General features: G+C 47.6%; 1 protein-coding gene across 5 annotated transcripts in view; it reads right to left on the bottom strand.

Annotated features, from left to right (window-relative positions):
* The window catches only part of SSH1 (slingshot protein phosphatase 1), a 61,798-nt gene that overhangs the window by 14,083 nt on the left and 24,365 nt on the right, over window positions 1-23,350 (bottom strand). For 2 of the 5 annotated variants that reach the window (XM_038575427.1, XM_038575428.1), the window contains exons 3-11: window positions 20,117-20,220; window positions 15,991-16,055; window positions 15,566-15,687; window positions 10,531-10,599; window positions 9,186-9,251; window positions 5,908-6,102; window positions 4,542-4,635; window positions 3,097-3,225; window positions 539-585 (exon numbers count right to left, since the gene is read on the bottom strand). In XM_038575427.1, coding sequence (XP_038431355.1) covers window positions 539-585; window positions 3,097-3,225; window positions 4,542-4,635; window positions 5,908-6,102; window positions 9,186-9,251; window positions 10,531-10,599; window positions 15,566-15,687; window positions 15,991-16,055; window positions 20,117-20,220 — 891 coding nt within the window. Of the gene's footprint in view, window positions 1-538; window positions 586-3,096; window positions 3,226-4,541; window positions 4,636-5,907; window positions 6,103-9,185; window positions 9,252-10,530; window positions 10,600-15,565; window positions 15,688-15,990; window positions 16,056-16,098; window positions 16,448-20,116; window positions 20,221-23,350 lie in introns of those variants that run through there. The other 3 variants (XM_038575429.1, XM_038575431.1, XM_038575430.1) reach the window with 3 other exon arrangements.

Raw genomic sequence — 23,350 nt, 5'->3', positions numbered from 1 at the left:
CAGACATCTGTTCTTGAAGGTCTAGATTTAAACTTTTTTTTTTTAATTCTTGCTGCTGGGCATTTCTCAGACTAAGATGAACATATGTTTCTGGCCAACACTAAGTATTCAGCTGCAAGATTCCCACCAGGCAGGCCCCAAAGTATAACCTCAGGTAGAACAAGAGTGGTCCTGGGATGAGAGTTGCCAACTGGCCTGACAGGTGTGTGTGTCCATACCAGGATTGCCAGCGCCTGTGCAGGGCCAGTGGGGCCCAGGAGGGGGTCATGGCCCTATCAGTATCCAGGCTGTCCTCTGCCACTGGAGTGTGATTATAAATTGTTCTTGGTGACATACACAATCACACCCCACCCCCCTTAAGACTGAAAAGTCATGAATTATTCAGGAGGTGGCATTTTGAAGCTCGTCTGTTTAGCTATGCAAAATCAGCCCAGCCCTTGGGAGATGGGAGACAGGGTGTAGGCAGTTATAAGGGCTCAATCTTGGGGGTTTCTAAGCTGCCTGGAAGGACAAGAGAAGACGAGGGGAGCAGACTCACCCTGAGCCCTGCAGTTCCTCCAGATTGGATGCATTCCATTCAGAGCCCTGGGGGACAGATCACACAAACCCCCGTGAGTGTCACATGTCAGCCTCAGAGCTGCTTAGGGGATGTACGGTGTGGGCTAGTCCTGGAGGGGGGGCAGATGGTTATTTCATGGCCATTGGCCTCAGACAACGGACGGAACTGAAAGAAGCCACTAGCAAAGCAGGTTCCCGAGGCATTCCCAGCGTCGTCAGCCAGAGTGGAAGGCCCTGGCTGCCCCCTGGCCTTTGTGAAACAGCAAAACCTATATCCCCTCTCACCACTACTTCCTTTCCTAAGGCTCCAGCAGGTCCTGTCACCAGAGGCAGTGACTTCCAGCTTCCCACTGGGGAGAGGGCACTTTCACACAACACTCATTTAAAGCAGGAGTTGCCTACATTTTTGGGGAAGTATTTTTCAAAGCTCCCACCCTTTGACCCAGCCGTTCCACCTACAAACAGCTGCCCTAAGGAAACGCCCAGAATTCGCACACAGATTTACGCACAAGGATATTTATGGTTATGTGCAACGACAAACAATGGGGACAATTCAGAGGACCAACAAGAAATTAGTAAAATAAATGATGACGAAGGCACACGATGGGGCAATTAAAAACAAATCCTACTTTTGGTGGCTGTTTAAAGACACAGGGAAATGCCACATAATGAAAACAATTTAAAAAGAGAAAACAGGATATAAAACTATATAAAGAGTATGAGTCTTTCCTTTTCTATTTTTAAGAAGCTCTATAGACATAAAAAGAAAAAAAATCCCAGAAGATGGGAAAATAAATATAGTAAAATAATAACAATGACTACGCCTAGATTTATGAAATGGAAATGCAAAATTTTTGCTTTCTTCTCTAGAGTTACTTGTGTTTCTGAACCTTCCATAGCATGTTTTAATTTAATGCCTTTTAAAGCATATTAAAAAACAAACCCTCCATTTCTGAGCTTACTGGGAACACGGAGGGGGAAAAGCAAAGAAAGAGCTATCATGTCACTCTGTGGCAATGCAAATGACAGAGTCACGAAGAGCAAAAGACTCCCCTGAGTTTCCCTAAAAACTTCCTTTCTCAGGGGGGTAGACCTCTCAGGACACACAGATTGCAGGAGGCCCAACGGAGCTGACAAGTATGGGTGCTAGCTGCATTTTCATGGGGGAGGGAGAGGCTCAAACATAAAAATTCCTTTAGTATCTCTCATGGAAAAAGTGACATAAAGCACCGAACCACACTGAAAAAAATAACAAAAGCTCAGTAAGTCTGTGAGCATCCTCTTGCTGTGATCACCACCTAGTGGAGAGACAGCCTGCCTTCTGTTGTTTCCACTAGGAAAAACCACCAACTTCCCAGAGAGAAGATTAGAGCCCAGTGCTGCCAGACGGCTTTTGAGATACAGGCTTCAAATCCACACACTCACAGACGTTTTAATATAAGTATTAAATATATATATATATGTGTACACACACATATATACATATATACGGATTAATACATAAATACATTAAAAATATATATGTTATATATATATTTATTTAACACACTAAGTATATATTATGACACATGGATCTGGAGAACTAGTAATTAATTCTTGTGGGCAGGAAACAAAACTGTTCATGCCTTCAGCAGCAAATTCACTTCCTCCACTTTCCCAGGAAGTGACTTCTGCTGTAACAATGGTTGCCACGTATTAGCGCCTACAGAAACTGCACTCAGTGCGTTAAATGTGTCTTTTACTTAATCCTCGTGATCATTCCACATGCTATGGAATGAAGGAGAAAAGGAAAAGACCCGGTTACATGGCTGCTTAGGCTGGGGAGTGGGAACTTGGCCCTGGTGGGTCTAATTTTCTTCACACTGTATTGCTTCTCTAATTTTAGTAACATGCTTTCCTCTATAGTCTCTCGGAGAGACTGAGAACTAGCCAGTTGCCTTCTATGGAGATTTATAGCATTAAGAGAATCTGAGCAAGAGATGGAGGTAGGGAGAATCCACAAAACCCAACCCCCTGGTGGTGCTCCTGGGGCCTGTCCATTTGATGGGCCTGGGAACAGTGCACAGAGTAGCCATGCGGACAGAGAGAGGGGAAGAAGCTATGTTTTGGGGGTTCGGTCTGTCTTCCCTACTGTTTCTCACATCTCGGCAATGCCCAGGCAAATTCTGGGTTTTGGTGAGAACTGGGGTTCTGAGCCCTCAAACCACGTGGAGGAAATTGGACGGGGCCTCTGTGTTACTGACTGCAGACCAAGGATGGAGAGAGTCTGAGAACTGCCGACGTGGCCTATGTCAGAGAGCCTTCAAACAATTCCCCACAGCTCAACTGGGAGCCACATCTCAGACATCTGGCTTGAGAGCAAACTAGGGCATACCAGAGGAAGGGGGTCAAAGACAGGAGTTCCCAGAACAGCCAGGATTGAGGTTCCAGCAACACAAATTCTCTCCCCCTCTCTGACTTTGCTGCAAACTTCAAACAATCAAGGTTTGTTGATTTATGTTCCCCCAACCAGACCCTGCCGTGCGCTGTGCTTCTTACAAGATAAAGGTGGTCGAAGATAAGGGAGGGCTTGTCCATCTGTCCCAAGATAAGGAGCATCTCATTGTCTATGAATTCTTTAAATTCTTTCAAGTTACAGTTCATCTGCGTCTCCAATTCATTACGGATCTGTGGAGTGGAAAACAGCAGGAAAAAGTGATTTGTCATAAAGCAAAATGACAGTGGCCCACCTCCAAAGAGGTCAAGTCACCACTTCAACTGCGGTGGTTTTCAAAAAAGGTGTTTTGTTGGTGTTGTGGTTTGTTTTTTTACCCCATAGTAAGCACACATGCAGGTGGTAGAGATGCAGGACCCACAGCCTCAAAGTCAGCCTGACTGGGAAAAGCTGATTATTTTATATGAAGAGGCTGATTCACATGGGATCTCTTCTACTCAGTTAAGGCACTTATATTTTTACGATTAAATATCAAATATATGGGACGCCTGGGTGGCTCAGCGGTTGAGCATCTGCCTTCAGCCCAGGGCATGATCCTGGAGTCCTGGGATTGAGTCCCACACAGGCGCCCTGCACGGAGCCTGCTTCTCCCTCTGCCTGGGTCTCTGCCTCTCTGTGTCTCTCTCATGAATAAAATCTTTTTTTAAAAAAATCAAATATATCACAGGCAACACATACTGTTAGTTTTCATCTTGCTTTGGGAGGCATCATAATATGATTTTTTTAATGTGTATTAACTAATAAAAGATGATATATGGCTTTTTTTAAAAAAGACTTTATTTATTTACTCAGAAACAGAGAGACAGAGAGGCAGAGACACAGGCAGAGGGAGAAGCAGGCTCCGTGCAGGGAGCCCAACGTGGGACTCTATTCCGGGACTCCAGGATTGGGCCCTGGGCTGAAGGCGGCGCTAAACCGCTGCGCCACCTGGGCTGTCCTGATATATGGGTTTTTTAAACGGCCCTTCCAAGCCCTTATATCTGCCTAGTTTAAGCTACCATAATAATTCATTGCATTCCTTGAACCAAAAGCAACTGAAAAAAGAAAAGTGATCCAGAAAAATTTTGAAGGCACAATAGAAGGCAGTCCAGAGTCAGTAACTTGCTGGTAAGTGATAATCCTGAAGTAAGAAACAAGATCTTGTTTGCTGTATCTCAGTAAAACACAACGCAGAGGAAAGGACACTAATAGAAAAACGTGTCTCGGTGCAATCCATTGCAATCCACAGGTCTCGTGAAATTATCACCAAAGGTCTTGCAGGTTCAGAGAGATCAGGAAATTTGCTCAAGGCCCCATCAGTATGCAGCATAGCTGGATCCAAACTAGAGTCAGACTCTAAAGCCTGCGCTCTCTCTGCTAAGCCCTGCAGGGGGAAAAAGCCTCTGAGAGCCGCTGAGCTGACCAGTAAGGAAGGCCTCTCTGTGCTTTGGGCAACAGGATAAATGAACACTGTGTGACCTCTGGCCTACTAAGGGAAGAGCTCTCTTACTTCTTTTGAGGTCACATTTTCTAGATCCTGGCTCATCATGATGCTCCGGAGCTTGGCTTTGATAAGGCGCTCAGTCCTTTCCCCTTCGGTTGGCCTGGAAAGAAATGACATTCAGTAAGTCGCAGAATGACAAAGAGCCTGAGATCAGTGTTTACAGAAACACCAGATGCTCTCAGGCTACATAGAACATGGCCTGGACTCAGAGAGCTACCTTCTTGGTGTGCATGTTTTTGGGAGGAGGGAAAAGGGACAGAGTGGTCCTGCTCTGTGTCTGGAACTTCCATGGGAGCCCACAGAGTGGTGAGCAGATGGAGAGCACAAAACAATGGCTGGAAAGCATATTCCTTGTGCAGATCTGCAGAGAATCAGGCTCTCAGGACAAGACGCTGGGAGCACCAGAGTAACGTCCACCCACCACCTTCCAGACCCTTCTGTCTCTGTCTGAACACGTCTGGGGGTGGGGACATCACTGTGTCTAGAGGCAGTCCATAGTCCCAACTATGTCCGGCTCCCATTATCTTCTTCTTACATAGAGAATCTGTGTTACCCTGTAACTTCTACCCATCAGCCCCTGGTTCTACACAGACCAGGATTAATTCTTCCACGGAGGCCCCTTTTATATATTCAAAGGCAACTATCATTCTCCCCAACCCTCTCATCATTTGGGGCCTCACAGAATGTGGCTTCCGGTCCTCTCCTCATTCAAGTTGACCTCTCTGCCCATAGTCCTTGTAACACAGTCCCAGAGGGACGCACAGGAGTCTAGGGGAGGAGGATCCTGACCAAGATAGAAGCAGAGAGCCATTTCCTTTTTCTGGACCTGGACTTGCACTTATGCAGCCTCAGGCTGCATGAGCTCTGCCGGTGGCCACACGACATAAGCCACGTGATTCACTGTTGCAGCCTCTCAGGCAGGCTGCCTTTGGCCAGCATGGAGGCAGTCGTGTTTTGGGATCCCAGGATGAGGGATGTATAATACTTCTAAGAATAGAGGAAAAGGCTTTGGGAATTAAGTCTCTGGCCACGTGGAGACGAAGGGGTAGATCCCAGAACACTGCCCAAGAGCCGGTGACACATGTGGGTCCCACTTTCCTTTGAGAAGCTGATGGGCATTATGGAGCTGCTCCCCAGAGATGCACGCACCCCCAAATCTGTCTCTAGCTTCACAAGTGGGGTGGCAGTCACGGATCCTTCTCTAAGCTAAACATTATCCGTGGGCAGTAGGTTAGGAGTCCCTGCTTGGAATGCTGGTCCTGGGCAGGAGACCCTCAATCAAGAGCTACGGGGAAGTGTGACTTCATGCGACTCAGGGACTGGCCCAGCACAGGGGTGGGCAAGGGTGAAGGCGAGACAGCACTGCACTTACTTGTCCACAAACAGGGCCGGGGAGTCAGGCCGTGTGGACTCCAGGTCCTGCATGGCGTTCCACTCATTGATGCAGCTCTGATCGGAGCTGATGCAGCTTTCGTAGTAGGCAGCCCAGATGAGAGCCACGCCCCCGGGGAAGTAGTTGTGTCTCCGAGCCACTTCGCAGGCCTTGTGAAGGACCTGCAGGGCAGACCTAGGGTAAGGACAGGGACAGGGTCAGGCCTGGGGAGGTACAGAGAGTGCTAGGCTTTTACCTCAACACAGGAGTGGAGAACGGGGCAGGGTGATCCCTCAAGGACTCACCTTGAGTTGGGAGTTGCTGTGTGTATAAGGTAATGTGGGGAACACAAGGCGGCCCAAAACCTCCAGGCTGCCAGGTCACAGAGCTAGTCTCTGAGACATGTGCTTCAAGCCCGAGGGTGGATAGGACAGCCGTCACCATTCCCAACAAGGACACAGAACAAACTTCATAACCCTCCCACCCAGGCTGGCTCACATGTCACTTCGCACTCCATCAATGAACTCCCAAGAATTCAGACTGACTTGTGAGGCTGTGGGTACCTTGAACACAGGAACCACTGCCAAGCCCAGCGAGTGGGAGGAAAGAGTCTAACTTGTGACAGACACGCTTTACTGCGTTCTGAATAACTTATTTTTTTAAATTTATTCATAAGAGACACAAAGAGCGGGGGGGAGAGAGAGAGAGGCAGAGACACAGGCAGAGGGAGAAGCAGGCTCTATGCAGAGAGCCCAATGTGGGACACGATCCAGGGACTCCGGGATCACGCCCTGAGCAGAAGGCAGGCACTCAACTGCTGAGCCACCCAGGCGTCCCTGAATAACTTACTTCTTATGACCTTTTCCCATCACTGTTCTAACAACTCTGAAGCTTACATCTCTTAGGGAAATAAGTGCTAGGAACTCACATTAATAGAGAAACAAGATGTACAAGAGGTTTGGGAAGGAAGCATGCGGCAGAAAGAACAACATGGAAAATGTGTATGGTAATGCTCAGCTTAGTCATCTTTTTTTTTTCTTTTACAAAAATTTAGTTTTTCTTTTAAATAAAAACTTGTTTTTTTACAAAACTTTCTCAGTGAATGGGGTGACCCATGCATGCATGGATGAAAGGTGGAATGGGAAGCCCTGGAGGGAGCTAGAGTCCTTGGGCCTGAAGGGCTCACCAGTGGTATGAAAACCACTGCCGTCCGACACACGCGTTCCACTCAGGCACAGCTGTCCTAGCGCTACCCTGCTTGGGGGAACAGGCTTGAGCTGCGTATTTACTAAATTTAGTGTTGCTCCTGAAAGTTTGGAAAAATGTGTGGGCCTAGTTTCTATTTGCCTGTAGAGAAAGAGGTAAGAAATGATCCAGGGGCACAAGAAACATCTGGGACATCACGAGAAATCTGATTTTGTGATATTTTCCCAGAAGGAGCCTGAATTGAAGGCAGTGTAGAGTGACAGACGAGGTCAAAATGCAGTGCTGTACTGACTTGTGGCCCAGGGGAGAATTCTGCCTGAGTCTCGCCATTTCAGAGAACAAAGTGCATGAAACACTGGGTAGAACCCTTCTCATCATATGCCACCAGCTTTCCCCTGAGCCTCTTCCAGATTACTGGAGAGAGAGAGAGAGAGAGAGAGAGAGAGACTGTCGTGTTGTGTTCACTACAGGAGTACTTAGTGCGGCAGTTCAAGGAGGAGGAAGGCTCTCAGGTGTGTGCATGTGCGCCAGGTTTGGAGAAGCACCTGACCTATATTACTCGTGGCTACCTCATCCCCAAAGCAGAGTGTGCAGGAGCCCCCCCCCCCACACACACACACCCAGGCCCTGTACCCTGCATCCCGTAGCGAGGCACCTGTGAGAACATGTTCCCTGGGCTCTCTGGTACAACACGCCACTCGGCGTGGGTTACGGCCACCTCCCCCAACGAGCATAGGAATCATATCTGTTGTATGCCTCCTCAGATGCCCAGTGCCTGGCAGAGGGGGCATTCGTGGGGCATTCCAATCATGGTACAAACCGAGCATGAGCCAAGTATAAAGAATACCAAATTCACACTGGCATCGAGTTTGGAACCGTAGATACATAAGAACAGTGCACTTCAACAATGAAAAAAAAAATTAGAAACTGGCTGAAGGAACTGAATAGACTTTTCTCCAAAGGTGATGTACAAATAGCCAATAAACACGTAAAGAGATGCCCGGTATTAATCAATTGGGGAAATCCAGATCAAAACTTCAGTGATACCATTTCACACCCATTAAGAGGGCTATAATGAAAACTAAGTAACTGGCAGGCACTGGTGAGGACATGGAGAAACTGGAACTCTTGGTGGGACGCGAAATGGCGCGAGAGTCTGGCGTGCGGAAAACAGTTTCAGTTCCTCAAAAAATTAAACATATGATTAACCGTATGCTCTAGAAATTCCACTTCTAGGTACATGCACAAAAGAATTGAAAGCAGGGAGATCTCTGGATGGCTCAGCAGTTCAGCGTCTGCCTTTGGCTCAGGGCGTGATCCTGGAGTCCCAGGATCGAGTCCCACATCAGGCTCCCTGCATGGAGCCTGCTTCTTTCTCTGCCTGTGTCTCTGCCTCTCTCTGTGTGTCTCTCATGAATAAATAAATTAAAAATCTTAAAAAAAAAAAAAATAAGAACTGAAAGCAGAGGCTCCAACAGACACTTCGTTCACCCATATTCGAATACAGCAGCCCCAAGCACAAGAGCCAAGAGGTGGAAATAACCCAAATGTCCACCAACAGATGACAGGCTACATAACAGTCTATGACCACAGACTGGAATAACACTCAGCTCAGAAAGAATTCTGCTACAAGCTACGATACGAACAAACCTTGAAAACACTGCGATTTGTGACACCAGTCAGACACAGAAAGGTACATTGCATATGATTCCCCCTATATGAGGGATCTGGGGTAGACAAACTCATAGAGACAGAACAGAGAACAGAGGTTAACCAGGGCCTGGCCTGGGAGGGGTGGGCTGGGGGTGTGCGGACTTAGTGTTTAATGGGATGACAAGAAAGTTCTAGAAATGGATAGTGATGTTTGCTCATCATGGAGGTACACTGAATTGCACATTTATAAAATGGTTAACACGGTACACGGTATGTTATGTGTCTTTTGCCACATACACAAGAATAAATGCACCTAAAAGAGCTTCAAAGTTGAAGGGGTTTTTTTCTAGCTTGCCAGTTCAGGCTGGCAGTTAGAAAAGTATTTCTAAGGTGATAAAAGTCCCTAAAAGCACACTTACCACATGGCCTGCACGGATACGGGCTTGAAGACGTGCATCCGTCCCGCTGTGCTGACACTGAATCCCCTGAGATGAAAAACATATGAGATAGCAGCCCCTGCAACCACACCACCATGTGATGACAGGGCGGCCCACCAAGGACACCCTCAGGACAAGGGTGGCTCATGCTTTCTGAGAAGGGAATACAGGCCTGCTGCACGGAACAAGGAAGAAAGGGAAAAGAAGTGTTCTCAAATCTGGAAGATTTGTTTTTATTTTTAAAAAAGATTTTATTTTTATGTATTCATTTTATTTATTCGAGAGAGCCTGCATATGCGCACAAGCAAGGGGGAGGGGCAGAGGGAGAGGCAGAAGCAGGCTCCCCACTGAGCAGGAAGCCTGATGTGGGACTCGATCTCAGGACCCTGGGATCATGACCTGAGCCGAAGGCAGATGCTTAACCATCTGAGCCACTCAGGCGCTCCAAAGACTTGTTTTTAATCCAGCTATTCAAGTCTATCAAAAACACAGACCCTGGCAAAGGCAACACAATTATTTGACACCATCTTGTTCACGTTCCTGAGACCATCCCAGCTCTCTCGCTACTTCTTGCCCCACAAATCCCACCCACTATTCTTGTAACTGCATAGGAAATATAGTCACGGTTGGCAAAATCTGAAGAAGGAAAAAATATAACCATAACCCTATCTCTTCAAAAAAATAAAAATCACATTTTAATTTCTCTCCCCCAATTCTATCTATGAGGCAACATAACTTGCATCTCAGTGGAGAGACAACTTGTATTAAGCTCCTTCCACTCAGGGCAGAACCCATGTATTTCTCCTGGAAGCAAATGTATGTGGAACCCAGATGGTTCTTCGTCTCATTTACCTGCCCAGGCCCAATGGAAGGGTTCTTCCTCTGCAGCCCCCGCAGCCCCCAGAGAGGCCCCTGATGTGTTGCCATTGTCTGCCTCTCCCTGCACCCCCGTGGCTGTGAGGTCCCGCTGTGTCCTTCCCGACCGTGAACTTGCAGTGACCAGCTCCCCAGGGAGGGCACGTACTGAACATTCATTTAACACATCAAGGTAAATGAGTGAATGTCAGCTGCCTGCTGTTCTTAAACTTTGCACAGCAGCACATCTCCTGCAAACACACGTCCATTGATACTTCACGACCCAAACTCCCTTGTACAGTGTCCCAAATAGCCCCGTTCTTGTGTGGCTCACTGGAGGGAATACTGTTTCTCCTGCTGTAATACGCGAGTCACACATGTGACTCTGCTCCTAATCATTCTCCAACGGTGCTCAAACCAACTTGGGTTTCAAAGTCTACAGTGGAAGAATCTTTTACGGAGATCTCCTTACCCATCTCCATCGAGGTGGATTATTGTGTCGCTCCACAGCCGGAGAACCATCCCAATGGTGCAGCTTTTACTGTTCAGGAGGAAAGACAAGTAGCCTAGTCAGGGTCCACCCGCTCGTGCACCCTCTTCCCTGTCTTTAACCAGCCTGTCCAGCTTGCAGAAGAGAACTACCCCCTGACCTGGGGCAGGCTGCTGGGTATGTATCTGGGAGAAGCTGTGTTGCCACTAAATTCTTAGAGACATGAGCCTGCGATGGACCCACCTGAGGCAGTCACCAACAACGTCTACCTGGGGATGGTCACAGAGGACTCTGACCCTACCAAAGTATGAATGAAGCTCCGTAAACACCAGGTCTCAGCTGTGGCTCTCAGGGGGCAGGGAGCAAGAGGCTGACTACATGCCCACACTGCAGCAGGGGGTGTAGCCACCGATGGCTGGCACACTCCTGGCACAGGGCCATATGCACTCCAAGGGAAACAGGCGAAAGGTGGCAGCCAACCAGGCCTCTTGTCCTAGGGTGGCGAGGGTGGGGAGCGTGCCAACACCACTGCTAGAGTTCATTTCTAGGCCTCTGCTGCTGTACCTTTTGTATAGCTGCATTGTAAAAACTAGCTTAATCTGCTTTTATTTTGCTCACACTAACAGTGAAATGATACTTAATGACTTTGGAGATAGGCTCCACTGAAAAACATGGAGGGACAGAAAGGGACTTTATCAGAGGGTTACTCAGATTATTATGAAATTCTCCTGGCATTTAAGAGTCTGCTCTGAGAGACTACTGTGACTGCCAAGGCAGGATCCTACAGCCTCCAGGGATCTTGAATGTACACCTCTACTACCACTTAGCAACACCCCAGGGAGTAATGTGACGCCTAGGACTGCAGGCAGGGGGCCCTGAGCCACAGACCCCCACCTTCCTCCAGAGCACTGGCGACCATGCAGGATTCTTTCTACCCTCTGCTACTCTGTCCGTGGGGAAGGGAGCTGCAAGGCCTTCAGGTCAAATTAGACTAAGTCTTTTGTGTTAGGCAAATTCTCCGGCCCTACCCGCACACGCCTACCCATTCTCTCTCTCTTTTTTTTTTAAGATTTTATTTATTTATGAGACAGAGAGAGAGAGAGGCAGAGACATAGGCAGAGGGAGAAGCAGGCTCCACGCAGGGAGCCCGATGTGGGACTCGATCCCGTGACTCCAGGATCATGCGCTGGGCCAAAGGCAGGCGCTCAACCGCTAAGCCACCCAGGCTTCCCTCCTACCCATTCTCGATGGGCTAATTATATTTCCTTTGTACAGCTGCAAGATAAAATTGATGCTGGGACCTGCAGAGCTCTGGAGCTACTTGGCTGTATCAGTGCCCGGGAGGGCGAGCAGGGGGCCCCTTCACAGCCCAAAACCAACATGCTGAAAGCCCAGGGCAGAGGGCTCGCTGGGAACATGTGGCTGGGACTGGAAGACTCACCCCCTTTTAGCACTGATGGCCCACACCAGGGACTAGTAATGAGGAAAGAAGATAGAATAGGTAGTTACAAGGAGCACCAGACTGGCCCTTCCAGGGCAGGCAGAGATGAACTGTGTATTAAACAAGGGTGGCATCTCAACCGGCCTCCACTAACTGTAGAGATGGGAGATGGGGATGAGCCTAGAGAGCACTGCGTGTGTGGGGCTAAGTGGAGGACTGCCACTCAGGCTCCCAACCTGCAGTCAAAAAAGCATGAACAGGGATCATGCATGACCTGACTACAAAAACTCAGCAAATTCCCTAATGTTCCCTTACCTGCCATTTTGTGAGTTTCTAGTAGTCCCATCATGACTGCAGCAAAATTTCTACAGTGAAGGAGGGCATGTGTGCTTACATGTAGGGGAAACAGGGATACCCAGTCAGGGAAATGGGGTCTTTCAGAGGAAGAATGACCTTGAAGGATAAAGTGGGTAGCAGTGGCTATGGGAGAAGAAAATTTCAGACGAAAACTGAAACAGGAGCAACAGAGGAGCCAGCCGGGCGGGCGAGGGGACTCAAGGGCTAAGCAGGAGAAAGCCCTGGCCCGAGGCATGCAATGAAAGTCCTTCACAGACTGCAAGGTACCAGCAAAGGCAGCGCAGCTATACAGGCTCACGGCACTCCGAGTGCTCCCAAATCCCAAGGAATGACATGAGATGGAACCTGAGGGTGACTGCTCGGGTCTCCCTAGGCTGCGTGTGCAGATGGGCAGCTCTGGAAGAGAAGCTGTGAGCCCACAGGGCCAGTCACTGTCCCAGCGTCCTCCCTTCTAACTCAGCACCTGCCTGTCCTCTTGCCCGAACCCCTGCAAGTGCCTGCTGTGGGCAAGACTCATCTCTCCCTTCATTTTTTTTTTTAAATGAAAAAAGCAAAATCTTATGTCAGGAATTTAGAAAAACAAGCCTATCATGCTTTCAGCAGATCAAAAGCTTCCCTAAGGACCAGGACTTTGTTTTTCAGCCAAGGACAAATAAAAGTGCCTGGTGCTCCACCAGTGGGTGCCCAGGCTGCTGCCTCCTTATGCCTGGGCAGGTAGGCCCGCCATTCAGACCCGACACGAGGAAGGGCCACTTAGTTCTCATTCTCCTCTGACTACCTGCTCACCCTCTGCAGCCCATCAAATCACTTCCCCAACCACAAGACGCCTGCCTGTACCAGCCTTGGGGCTGGCACCTGCACACAGGCCTGTCCACTCCAGCTGGGAAGGACGACTTGAAGTGCATGAGTACCTGTCTGATGGAGATCACGACCTCCAGACTACGAGGCTGGAGAGCAGAAACCAGGCTGGAGAGCAGAAGCCAGATGCTCTTACTCACTCTGTGGGGCACCAGGCACACAGGAAGTGCTAACAAGTACAGATGGTTGAGTATGAATGAATTCACGAACAACAGAGTGTAGAGGTGAGCCACCACATATGGATGTGTGAGGTCTACACTGGCAGGGCTGCCATAAAAGCCCCAATTCAGAGGTCCTTCTTAACTAGTAGGATGGCCTTGGGATAATCACACTGACGTCTTGAGCTGCATTCCTCATCTGTAAAACATGAATCAGGGCTACCTACTCCACAGGGCAGTTTAAGGGTTCAATGAGAGGTTGAGGACACATTGTGGCAATTGCCCTGTGCTTTCCCACGGAAGGATCAGAGAGGGCCGGCAGGAGGGGCAGACCTCCTCTCAACTCCGACAGTTTGGGCAGAGACGATGGGCATATCCCACAGGGAGGAATCCCGCTCAGGGCCAGGGTGCTACAGGAATGGACCACACAAGGTAAAGAAAGCCTCTGCCCTGGAAGGAACGACGAAAGGCTGGTTGATCGTTGGAAGAGCAAATATAACTGCATCATTATTTTACACTAAACACCTCTGTGCTTCACAACCACACCGACAGTGGCCCAAAACACAGAGGACAGAGGTCAGCCCATTTCCCAGAGTACCTGCCTGGGGGTACCTGACACGGAGTACTGGGCCCTCTAGTCTTTTTTTTTTTTTTTTTTTTAGGATTTTATTTATTTATTCATGAGAGAGACAGAGAAAGAGAGAGAGAGAGAGAGAGAGAGGCAGAGACACAGGCAGAGGGAGAAGCAGGCTCCCTGCAGAGAGCCCAACGTGGGACCAGATCCCAGGACCCCAGGATCAGGCCCTGGGCAGAAGGCAGACGCTCCACTGCTGTGCCGCCCGGGCGCCCCTGGGCCCTCTAGTCTTCAATGGCACTCTTCACAGCTCACCTCCTAAGAGCTGTCAGGCTACACATTCTTCCAGATCCAGACTTCCCAACCAGCCCAAAGCCACAGACATCAGCTCACACATCTCTCCCTAAGTATGCCACACAAAACTTTCTTATGATGCCACCCTGTACCAGGAAGGCCATAAAAGAAACATCCTCCCTCTTTCCTCGTGGACTTGTTAACCAGCAATGAAGCCTTGGTCCCTTGTAACAGCAGCTCTCTCACGGGAACATGATGAGACCACAAGCTGCCACAACACCATTCACTGCTTCGGTGGCTTTTCCTTTCCTGCCATCAATTCTGCCCACGACACCTTCGAATGTACCTCCTGCCCCCCGTCCCTGCTGCCCACTTGCCCTATAAGACATGGTTAGCCACCACATGCTGCAGAAGGCCTCTGGCTTGCTCCATCCGAGCCCACCCAGCTCCTGAGCTTCCACAACCCCCTGAGCATCTCCCCATCACCAAGCCCGCTGCCCCACCATCTATCTGATCATGGCTCCTTCCTCGCTCAGCTTAGAGGCTCTCGGAGGTGGACAACTGCGTATGGCTGCCTCTTTGTGTTCCTGGCCCATTGCCGCATACATAAGAGAAAGCACACACTTTCCTCAGTGGAGGAGCCTAACTTAATAAAGATGATAAATAAAGGGAGCCTAACTTAATTCAGGGTCTGCAATGATCTCACGCACATTCATTTACTCTAGAGGTAAAAAGAGCCGTTCACCCTCATTTCACACACATAATAGGATCTATGATATAACTGACCTGAACTCCAGTTATTGGGAAATTCCAAACCTCTCTTCAAGAATCTGACCAAGCACCTGTCAACAAATACTTGGGAATCTACTTGGGATAGTGATACCGGATTAAGGCGCTTGATACGATGCCTATCAACCACATACTTCTACATGGGCCTGTCCCTGCTTTACGTGACTGGTTTCTGCTTGTCCTTAGGTGTTCACCACAGCTGTCACTTCCTTCAGGAAGCCCTCCTGGCCAAGGTACTCTCTTCTATGGCTCCCCACCCCCCGCCCCGCCATAGCAACCCAGTGGTAAACCTCTAAGCTCAGTGTAATTTGTCTATCCTCTCAGTAGACCCTGAGCTGAGAGTAGAGACTGGATCTACACAGCACCAGGCATGCAAGAGCTACAAGGGTGCATTGTACTGTTATGTTCTGCATGCCTGGTCACCCCCACCACTGACCCCGACCCATTCCACCAGCATCTCCCACAGATACTGAACCACGGAAAACTTTCTTCAGCATCAGCCCATGTCCCCGCCGCAGAAGGGAAGCACCGCCCCACCAGACTCACCTTTCCTTACTGGAAAAGTCGACGCCCAGCAAGATACTCTCCTCCGTGTCCTGGCGCCCGCTGCTGTCCACCACCACCATGTACCGCACCCGCTCCGCCCAGGCGCTCTCCAAGCGCACAGCCTAGACAGGCAAAGACGCTCTCACTGGGCTGCCTTTCCAGGTGGTGGCCCCTTCTGGCACCAAACCAACATCAAGGACTTTTGTTTTCTATCTTTCCCCCTGTGAGTTCAGGAATTAAGATGAGATTCTTAAGAGGAGGAGCCACGTCTGGTTTATATCCATGAACAAGGGACAGTCCTTGGCTCTGAGGAGACCAAAGTTGGTCAAATGGGTAAACAGGTAAAATCCAGAGAATGAAGCTCTCAACCTAGCATAGACCAACATGGACACCTAGAAAAACTTGCCACTCTCATCTCTTCTTACCAGCCTGATCCGATCTTCACATCGCAGAAGGTTGATCATTACTTGAAGATGTTGAGGCAAGTCACCTGTTGGACCAATGAAGAAAGTTTGAAAAGGTCACCCACACACCTTCTAGGCAGAAACCTGCAAGATCTTGGCTGACGGTGAGGGTCTGGGTGAAGACCTCAGAGTCAAAATCCCTCCAGTTCCACCACAAGACAACCATCAGAGACTAAGAGGCTCCATTTCTGTTACTTCACTCCTAAATGTTGCATGAGGATGGGGAGATCTAGTTGGTGGCCACGTTTTTAGAAGTTGCTTTTATAGCCTAAGATGTGGGTGCCTGGGTGGCTCAGCTGGTAGAGCATCAGACTCTTGATTTCGGCTAGGGTCATAATCTCAGGGTGGGGGATTGAGCCCCATCTGGGGCTCTGTGCTCAGCATGGAGTCTGCTTAAGATTCTCTCTCTCTCATTCTGCCCCATCCCCCACTCATGTGCCTCAGAACTTGGCTCCCTTGACAACCACTATGATCAACATCCAGAGCAAGACCTCTGTGCCTGACCACACCGTCTGGTCCCTGTGCTGCTGAGTCTTTGTGGCATTTGCCTACTCTGTGAAGTCCAGGGACTGGGGGATGGCAGGTGACATGACTGGGGCCCAGGCCTACATGTCCACCACCAAGTGCTTACACATCTGGGCCCTCGTCTTGGGCCTCTTTCTGATCATTATGTTCATCATTATTTCTGCCCACTAGCCCACTGATGATCATCCAAGCAATTTCAGAGGTCATAAAATGTTATGAAGGCTACTAGTAGCTGCCCATGCCTAAGGCTTTCACCTCTTTTCACAGCAGTTTATATACACATCAGTCTACAACTGAATTCTATAAAGAATTATTACTTTATAAGGAAGGAACAGAATTATCTTTAAAAAACGTTATCCTGGGACGCCTGGGTGGCTCAGCATTTAAGGGTCTGCCTTCAACTCAGGGAATGATACTGGGGTCCCAGGATCGAGTCCCACATCAGGCTCTCTGCGTGGAGCCTGCTTCTCCCTCTGCCTATGTCTCTGCTTCTTCTCTTGTCTCTCATGAATAAATAAAACCTTAAAAAAAACAAACAAAAACAAACACGTTATCCTATAGGTCCCAACTAGAATCCCGGAAGGATCAATATACTGTATTCATTCCTTTTGCAAAAGTATCTTTTATTTATTTATTTAGATTTTATTTATTTATGTATGAGAGATAGAGAGAGAGGGGCAGACACAGGCAGAGGGAGAAGCAGGCCCCATGCAGGGAGCCCAACGCAGGACTCGATCCTGGGTCACTAGGATCACGCCCTGGGCTGAAGGTGGTGCTAAACCGCTGAGCCACTGGGGCTGCTCTCAAAAGCATCTTTTAAATTTTAGGTCAGGTTGATATACGATGTCCAAATTGTACTTCTTGCCTCCAAGAGGACCCAGGGTGTTGGAAGCTTGCCCCTCTCGTCTTGTTCTCTCCATGACAGCATGGTGCAAGACACCCCTCACTGCCACTGCTTTCCCTAAGGAATACTTGGCAGGTGACGGTTCACATTTCAGGAGGACAAGGAGCTCCTCGTTCCCCTGCCTCTCTACCCAACAGCACACAATTACCTCAGCTGGGTCTGGGCTCGCCTGCACCCCACCACTATCCACTCTGAGTCACAGAAGCACACAGATGAAAGCAAAAAGAAGCCCCTTTGTCTGCTGAGTGCCAATGAAAGGGACATTTTCACACAGATAGGCTCCTTTCAGTGGGACTGCTTGTGGAGATGTGGAATTGCTGACTGACATAACTCCCGACTGTGGTCTGGCATCCACACACCGCCTCTATATGTTGAAGTGTTCACTCAGCACTTGAGAAAACAGCAGAGACTAGAAGCCCAAAGGAGAGGCCCTAGCAAGAGTCTCAGATTGGAGACTGGTTGAAATGACCTGAATGATTTCTGCATGGGCAGAATTAACCCTCACTTGTACTCAGCTCTGCAGGATTACTACTGGGACTGTGGGCCATCCAGGGCTCTTGACAGTGATTCTAGAAAAACAGGAATTGACATAAAGTCCAGTCTGTGCCTGCCCTAGGATGGTTTCCTGAGAGCCTGGGACAGTCACCATACCATCTCTCTGCTTTTGCTTTTTTTTTTCCCCCTCCGCTTCTCTGAGCTCATCAGCTATTCCAGTCCTCAGGGGCAGAAGAGCCACGAGGCCTACAGCTTTCTTCTTACTCTCTGATATGTTCCAGAGATGCACAAACCAGCCTGACTTATGGTTTTTACATGGCTTTGCACTCACTTCCCCAAGCTCCACACACTATGAAAACACTGTTTGAATCAGAGGATGGAGACACTGAATACAAAGGGTGAACAAAGCTGGAGCATTCACTTTGCTGTGTTAAGACACAAACAATGGTTAAATTCCTGACAGGACAGAACCATTAGAGATTCAAGAAAGAAGGCTCTGTTTGTAGTACTACTGTACTCGAAATCATTGTAGTAATAATCAGAGCTTCCTTACACAGAGCACCCATGAGGAGGTAAACAGGTTCTGTGCACACTTTTTTTTTTTTTTTTTTTTTAAGTAGGCTCCAAACCCAGCACGGAGCCCAACATGGGGCTTGAACTCATAACCCTGAGATCAAGACATGAGCTGAGATCAGGAGTTGGACGTTTAACCAGCTGATCCACCAGGCACCTCTACATGCATACACTTTAAATTCTGTCCTGAGGTACTGCTATTTGATGCCTATTGTGAGGATTAGGCAACTGAGGCTCAGAAGTCAACTGTGACTGCTCGGTAAGGTATAGGACTGGGATCAGAAGCCAGGTCTGTCTTGCTCCAAAACACATATTCTTTTTTTTTTTTTTTAAAGATTTAAATTTTTTTTTTTTTTAATTTTTATTTATTTATGATAGTCACAGAGAGAGAGAGAGAGAGAGGCAGAGACACAGGCAGAGGGAGAAGCAGGCTCCATGCACCGGGAGCCTGATGTGGGATTCGATCCTGGGTCTCCAGGATCGCGCCCTGGGCCAAAGGCAGGCGCCAAACCGCTGCGCCACCCAGGGATCCCCAAAACACATATTCTTGCCCCACACTCCACTGCCTCCCTATGCAGAACTGTTTTCTGAGCAGAAAACAAACTTAAATCTTGATCCCTGATTTGTATGTAAAAATACTGACTGATCCCTGGTGTTTGCTGTAAACTGTAAGACACGAAATTCTAACCAAGGCACTCAGATCCAAAATGAGGCTAAATGACTTGAGGTGAGACAACATGTCACGATGACAAGAAAGCTGGCCCCGACTGCTGGCTGCTTTCACCTGCTGTTGTTCTAAGGGCCAGAGGCCTCTCCAGATCACACTGAGAGGCGCTGCTCATCCAAGAAGTGCCTGCAGAGGTTACAGACCTATTATAAAGATTCGCTTGTATGGGATGTCTTCTGGTTCCTCTTTTCAAATTGCCTTTGGTTTCAGAGTCAAGTCACCTAAGAAAACCAGTCTCTTTTACTATAGAAACATTTCTTATTTATGTGTGGTTGGAACTAAATGGACCCAAAGTGGGTCTGATCCCCACTTTATCACTTCTACTTCCAAAACACAAATCCACCGTTAAATAATAAAGACTTCCCACCCCAATGCCTGACAAAAGACTTGTAAAGAAATTCTCCAAATGAGAGTTTTCCAAATGCTCAGAGAAATGACCAGAGTCCTTAGGGAAAGTACATGGCATCCCAAGGGTGGTTATTTTCAAGGGGACAACATCTGGCTATCACATGTTCTGGTGCATTTGTTTAAAAAAAAAAAAAAAAAAAAATCGTACCATAACTTAAAATCTGCAGTTAACTGATGAACTGTGAGTGGGAAATCTTTACATCCAAACAGAACACTGCTGACTGCCTTACTTCTTCCATAGACACACAGTCCAAGAGCACTAGTTCTCAGTGCTAGCTGGAAAACATGTATGACTTACCTGCTCTAGAAAAGAGCTTCTACTTTGCACCAGGCATGATAAGCCTGTGTTCCACTATTTTCTCTGGCCTTGACAGTCAGCAAATTGTTTACTACCAGTAATGGAAGGTTCCTCCATTGCACAGCAAAGAAGTTCTAAGGTAAGAACCTCAATTTACCTGCATGCTTGTGGGGATGCTGAAGACTTCGCTGGCTTTGAGGGCTGTTTCCCTGCTGTAAGAAGAGGGCTGCTCCTTTCACCATGAAAAAGCTCTCACTTAAGCTGGGAAGAATAAAACCAAACACAGTCAGTCTGGAATTCAGAGAGGAAAATGGGCAAAGACACACAACAGAGGAAAAGCTTTAGTGTGGACAATGCACATGGGACAAAACAGCTTTTAGGATCATTTCCCACTGCACTCTTCCCACATCTTTGCTATGAGCTTCCTGCCGGAGAGTCTGTGATGAACTCATGCTTCGGCTAAAACACCCAAGGTTCTTTGGACTCTTGCAAGGTTGGAGCCCCTTCCTGCAGGATACTGTACAGGATCTCCCTGTAACACATCTTCCGAAAATAGAGAGCAACTCTGAATTTTACGAATTTTTCACGTTCTTGCTGTGGAATCTTTATGACTCCCTGACTTACAACAACTTCAGCGATCTCAGTGCCTTTCCTTGATGGAATATTAAGAAGAGGAAGTTATACTTTCACTATTTGTTTGCATCTTAACAAAAGCCGGACCTGGTGATTTAACTTGGTCAAGGTTACCATGCCACTACTCCAATAAAAAACCTCCAGTTATAACGGATGCCTGGGTGGCTCAGCAGTTAAGTGCATCCGCCTTCGACTCCCGGGCGTGATCCTGGAGTCCCAGGATTGAGCCTCGCATCGGGCTCGCAGCATGGAGCCTGCTTCTCTCTCTGCCTGTGTCTCTGCCTCTCTCTGTGTATCTCTCATGAATGAATGAATGAATGAATGAATGAATAAATAAATAAATAAATAAAATCTTAAAAAAACAAAAACAAAAAAACCCTCCAGTTGACACCATGAATTTCTCAGCAGAATGAACTTTTCGGTTTTTATTATTTTAAACTAGCAATAACATTTACATTCAATATATAACACAAGAAGTTACAATGTAAGTTTCAAAAATTTCATGATTTGGCTATCAAAAAAATCTTTAGCTTACACAAAAATCAAGACTATATAAACTGACAGGCTGTATGTAGCTACTAGTTATGACCAATTATTCAAAAATAATGTTAATGCTGAGAATCACCCATTAAATGCACTAAAACTGTTAACAGTGTTCTTTGGTGAAGGGCTGGACCACCTATGATTATCTTCTTTCTGCTTCTTGGTATCTTCCAAATTTTCTCTACTGAGCAAATATTAACTTGTTAAAAGGATTATCTTTTTGATTTTCAGAGTAAGGGAAGATATATACTCTACATTATAATGAAAAAGCATTTTAGTTCTACTAATTTTGTGAAAGATCACAGTTCACAATAAAGGGAACTGTAAAACTCATTAAATCTCTAGCCACCAATTCATATATTAATGATTTGAAGGGAAAAATCTCCAAGAAAAAGCAGCACTTTTTGTGTGCATTTAACAGAAAGCAAAATCGATTCCTGACGGAAATACAGGGTCAGTTTCTGTAAATATAAAAAAAGCAGCATCACCTTCTCCCCCAATGTCTAACATTAGCAGTTAAATGTTCTAACCCTTGGAATAAAAACCTCTATTAAGTCTCACATGCAATTCTAGGTGCTGAGAAAACTCACCACATTGAACTCAGCAGCTCCTGGAATCAGAAAAACAGTGATCTTGTATAATATGAAGTCCACAATAAAATCTGTGACTTCTGCTGGTTGAATCCTCACGCCAACAATAGTGATGCTTCTCAAATACCCAATGGTAAGGCTGAAAAGGCTGCCTCTCTTATTTGGGCCTCTGAGTTACTGACAGTTTTGTAGATTTCATTTACCAATCCTTTATATCCGTACAGCTTTTCTTCACTTAGTAACCCCAACCATGCTGCCAAACCATCCTCTCCACTCTACCTGCTTTATGTTTGTGTTGCCAGTTTTAAGAGCTGGGAAGCCCAGGACTATAGGGTACTGAAAAAGGGGGTGCCCAGCTGGCTCAGCTAGTAGAAGCCTATGACTCTTGATCTCAGGGTTTTGAGTTCAAACCTCATGCTGGGCGTAGAGATTACTTAAAAATAAAATCTTAAAAAAAAAAAATACTGAGGGGGCACCAGGGTGGCTCAGTCAGGTCAAGCATCTGACTCTTGATTTTGGCTTAGGTCGTGATCTCAGGATCACAAGATGAAGCCCTGTGTTGGCTTCATGCTGGGTGTGGAGCCTGCTTAAGATTCTCTCCTTAAAAAAAATTTAAAAAAAAAAGGATTCTCTCCTTCACTGTCCTCTCTCCCCACAAAAAAAGAAAAAGGGAAAAGGAAAAAAAAAAAAAAATCCCTATTGACCAGAAGCCTGAACACTCTGGAAACAGCCAGCCATTAACAGTGACCTTTGCCTTGAAAATCATGGGCAAAAATTCCCCTTGGTTTCCCTTACATTTCCTTTGGAAAAAAAAAAAAAAAAAAAAAAAGAGAACAATGCAAAAAAGAATAGGCTGGTTTTACCCCGTGATTGCTTACAAGGCCAGTTTCTCCTCTGTGTTCCTGTGACTGATAAAGAATGAGAGTCCCCCATCTACACATGAAGTCAGGGCCCATGTGGACTGCGCCCTGGAACACTGCCTCTGCCCTCAGGGCAATCAGGCACAAGCGTTTACTGTAAAGAGCTACAGGGAAGCCCACAAAGCACATTATCTGCCCCAGGCTTGTGAGCCCGCCCTGCGTCTGGGATGAGAGTAACCGCATATGGGGCCAAGAGGCTGTGAAACATGGGCAGTCATAGGATTTATGAAAACAAAATGTAGATACTCTCTGTGAGCTCACTCTAGGCCTTGAGCCTCACACACCTTCTGGGAGGCTGAGAAGAACACCGTTTCCCCTCCAGTACCCCCTAACCCCTGCTGCCAAGGCTCCATGAGGGTTCTCTGTGCCTGGTTTCTAACACAGCAAAGCGTGGTACCGTGATTTGCCAGTCTTGGGGTACTGCCATGGGGATGTCCTTTAAGAAATCCATTTTGTGGGGGGGGGCACCTGGGTGGCTCAGTTGGTTGGTTAAGTGTGTGCCTTTGGCTCAGGTCATGATCCCAGGGTCCTAGGATGAACCCCCCACATCCACATCGGGCTCCCTGCTCAGCAGGGAGTCTGCTTCTCCCTTCCCCTCTGCTTCTCCTCCCCGCCCCCCCCGCCCCAGCTCCGATCATTCTCTCTCAAATAAATAAAATCTTTAAAAAGAAAAAAAGTCCATTTTGGGGATGGCACACTCAACTA

The sequence above is a fragment of the Canis lupus genome, chromosome 26, assembly GCF_011100685.1.
Source record: "Canis lupus familiaris isolate Mischka breed German Shepherd chromosome 26, alternate assembly UU_Cfam_GSD_1.0, whole genome shotgun sequence".
NCBI lineage: Eukaryota > Metazoa > Chordata > Mammalia > Carnivora > Canidae > Canis > Canis lupus.
The sequence above is the reverse complement of the archived record's forward strand: the minus strand, read 5'-3'. Positions and strand labels throughout refer to the sequence as shown.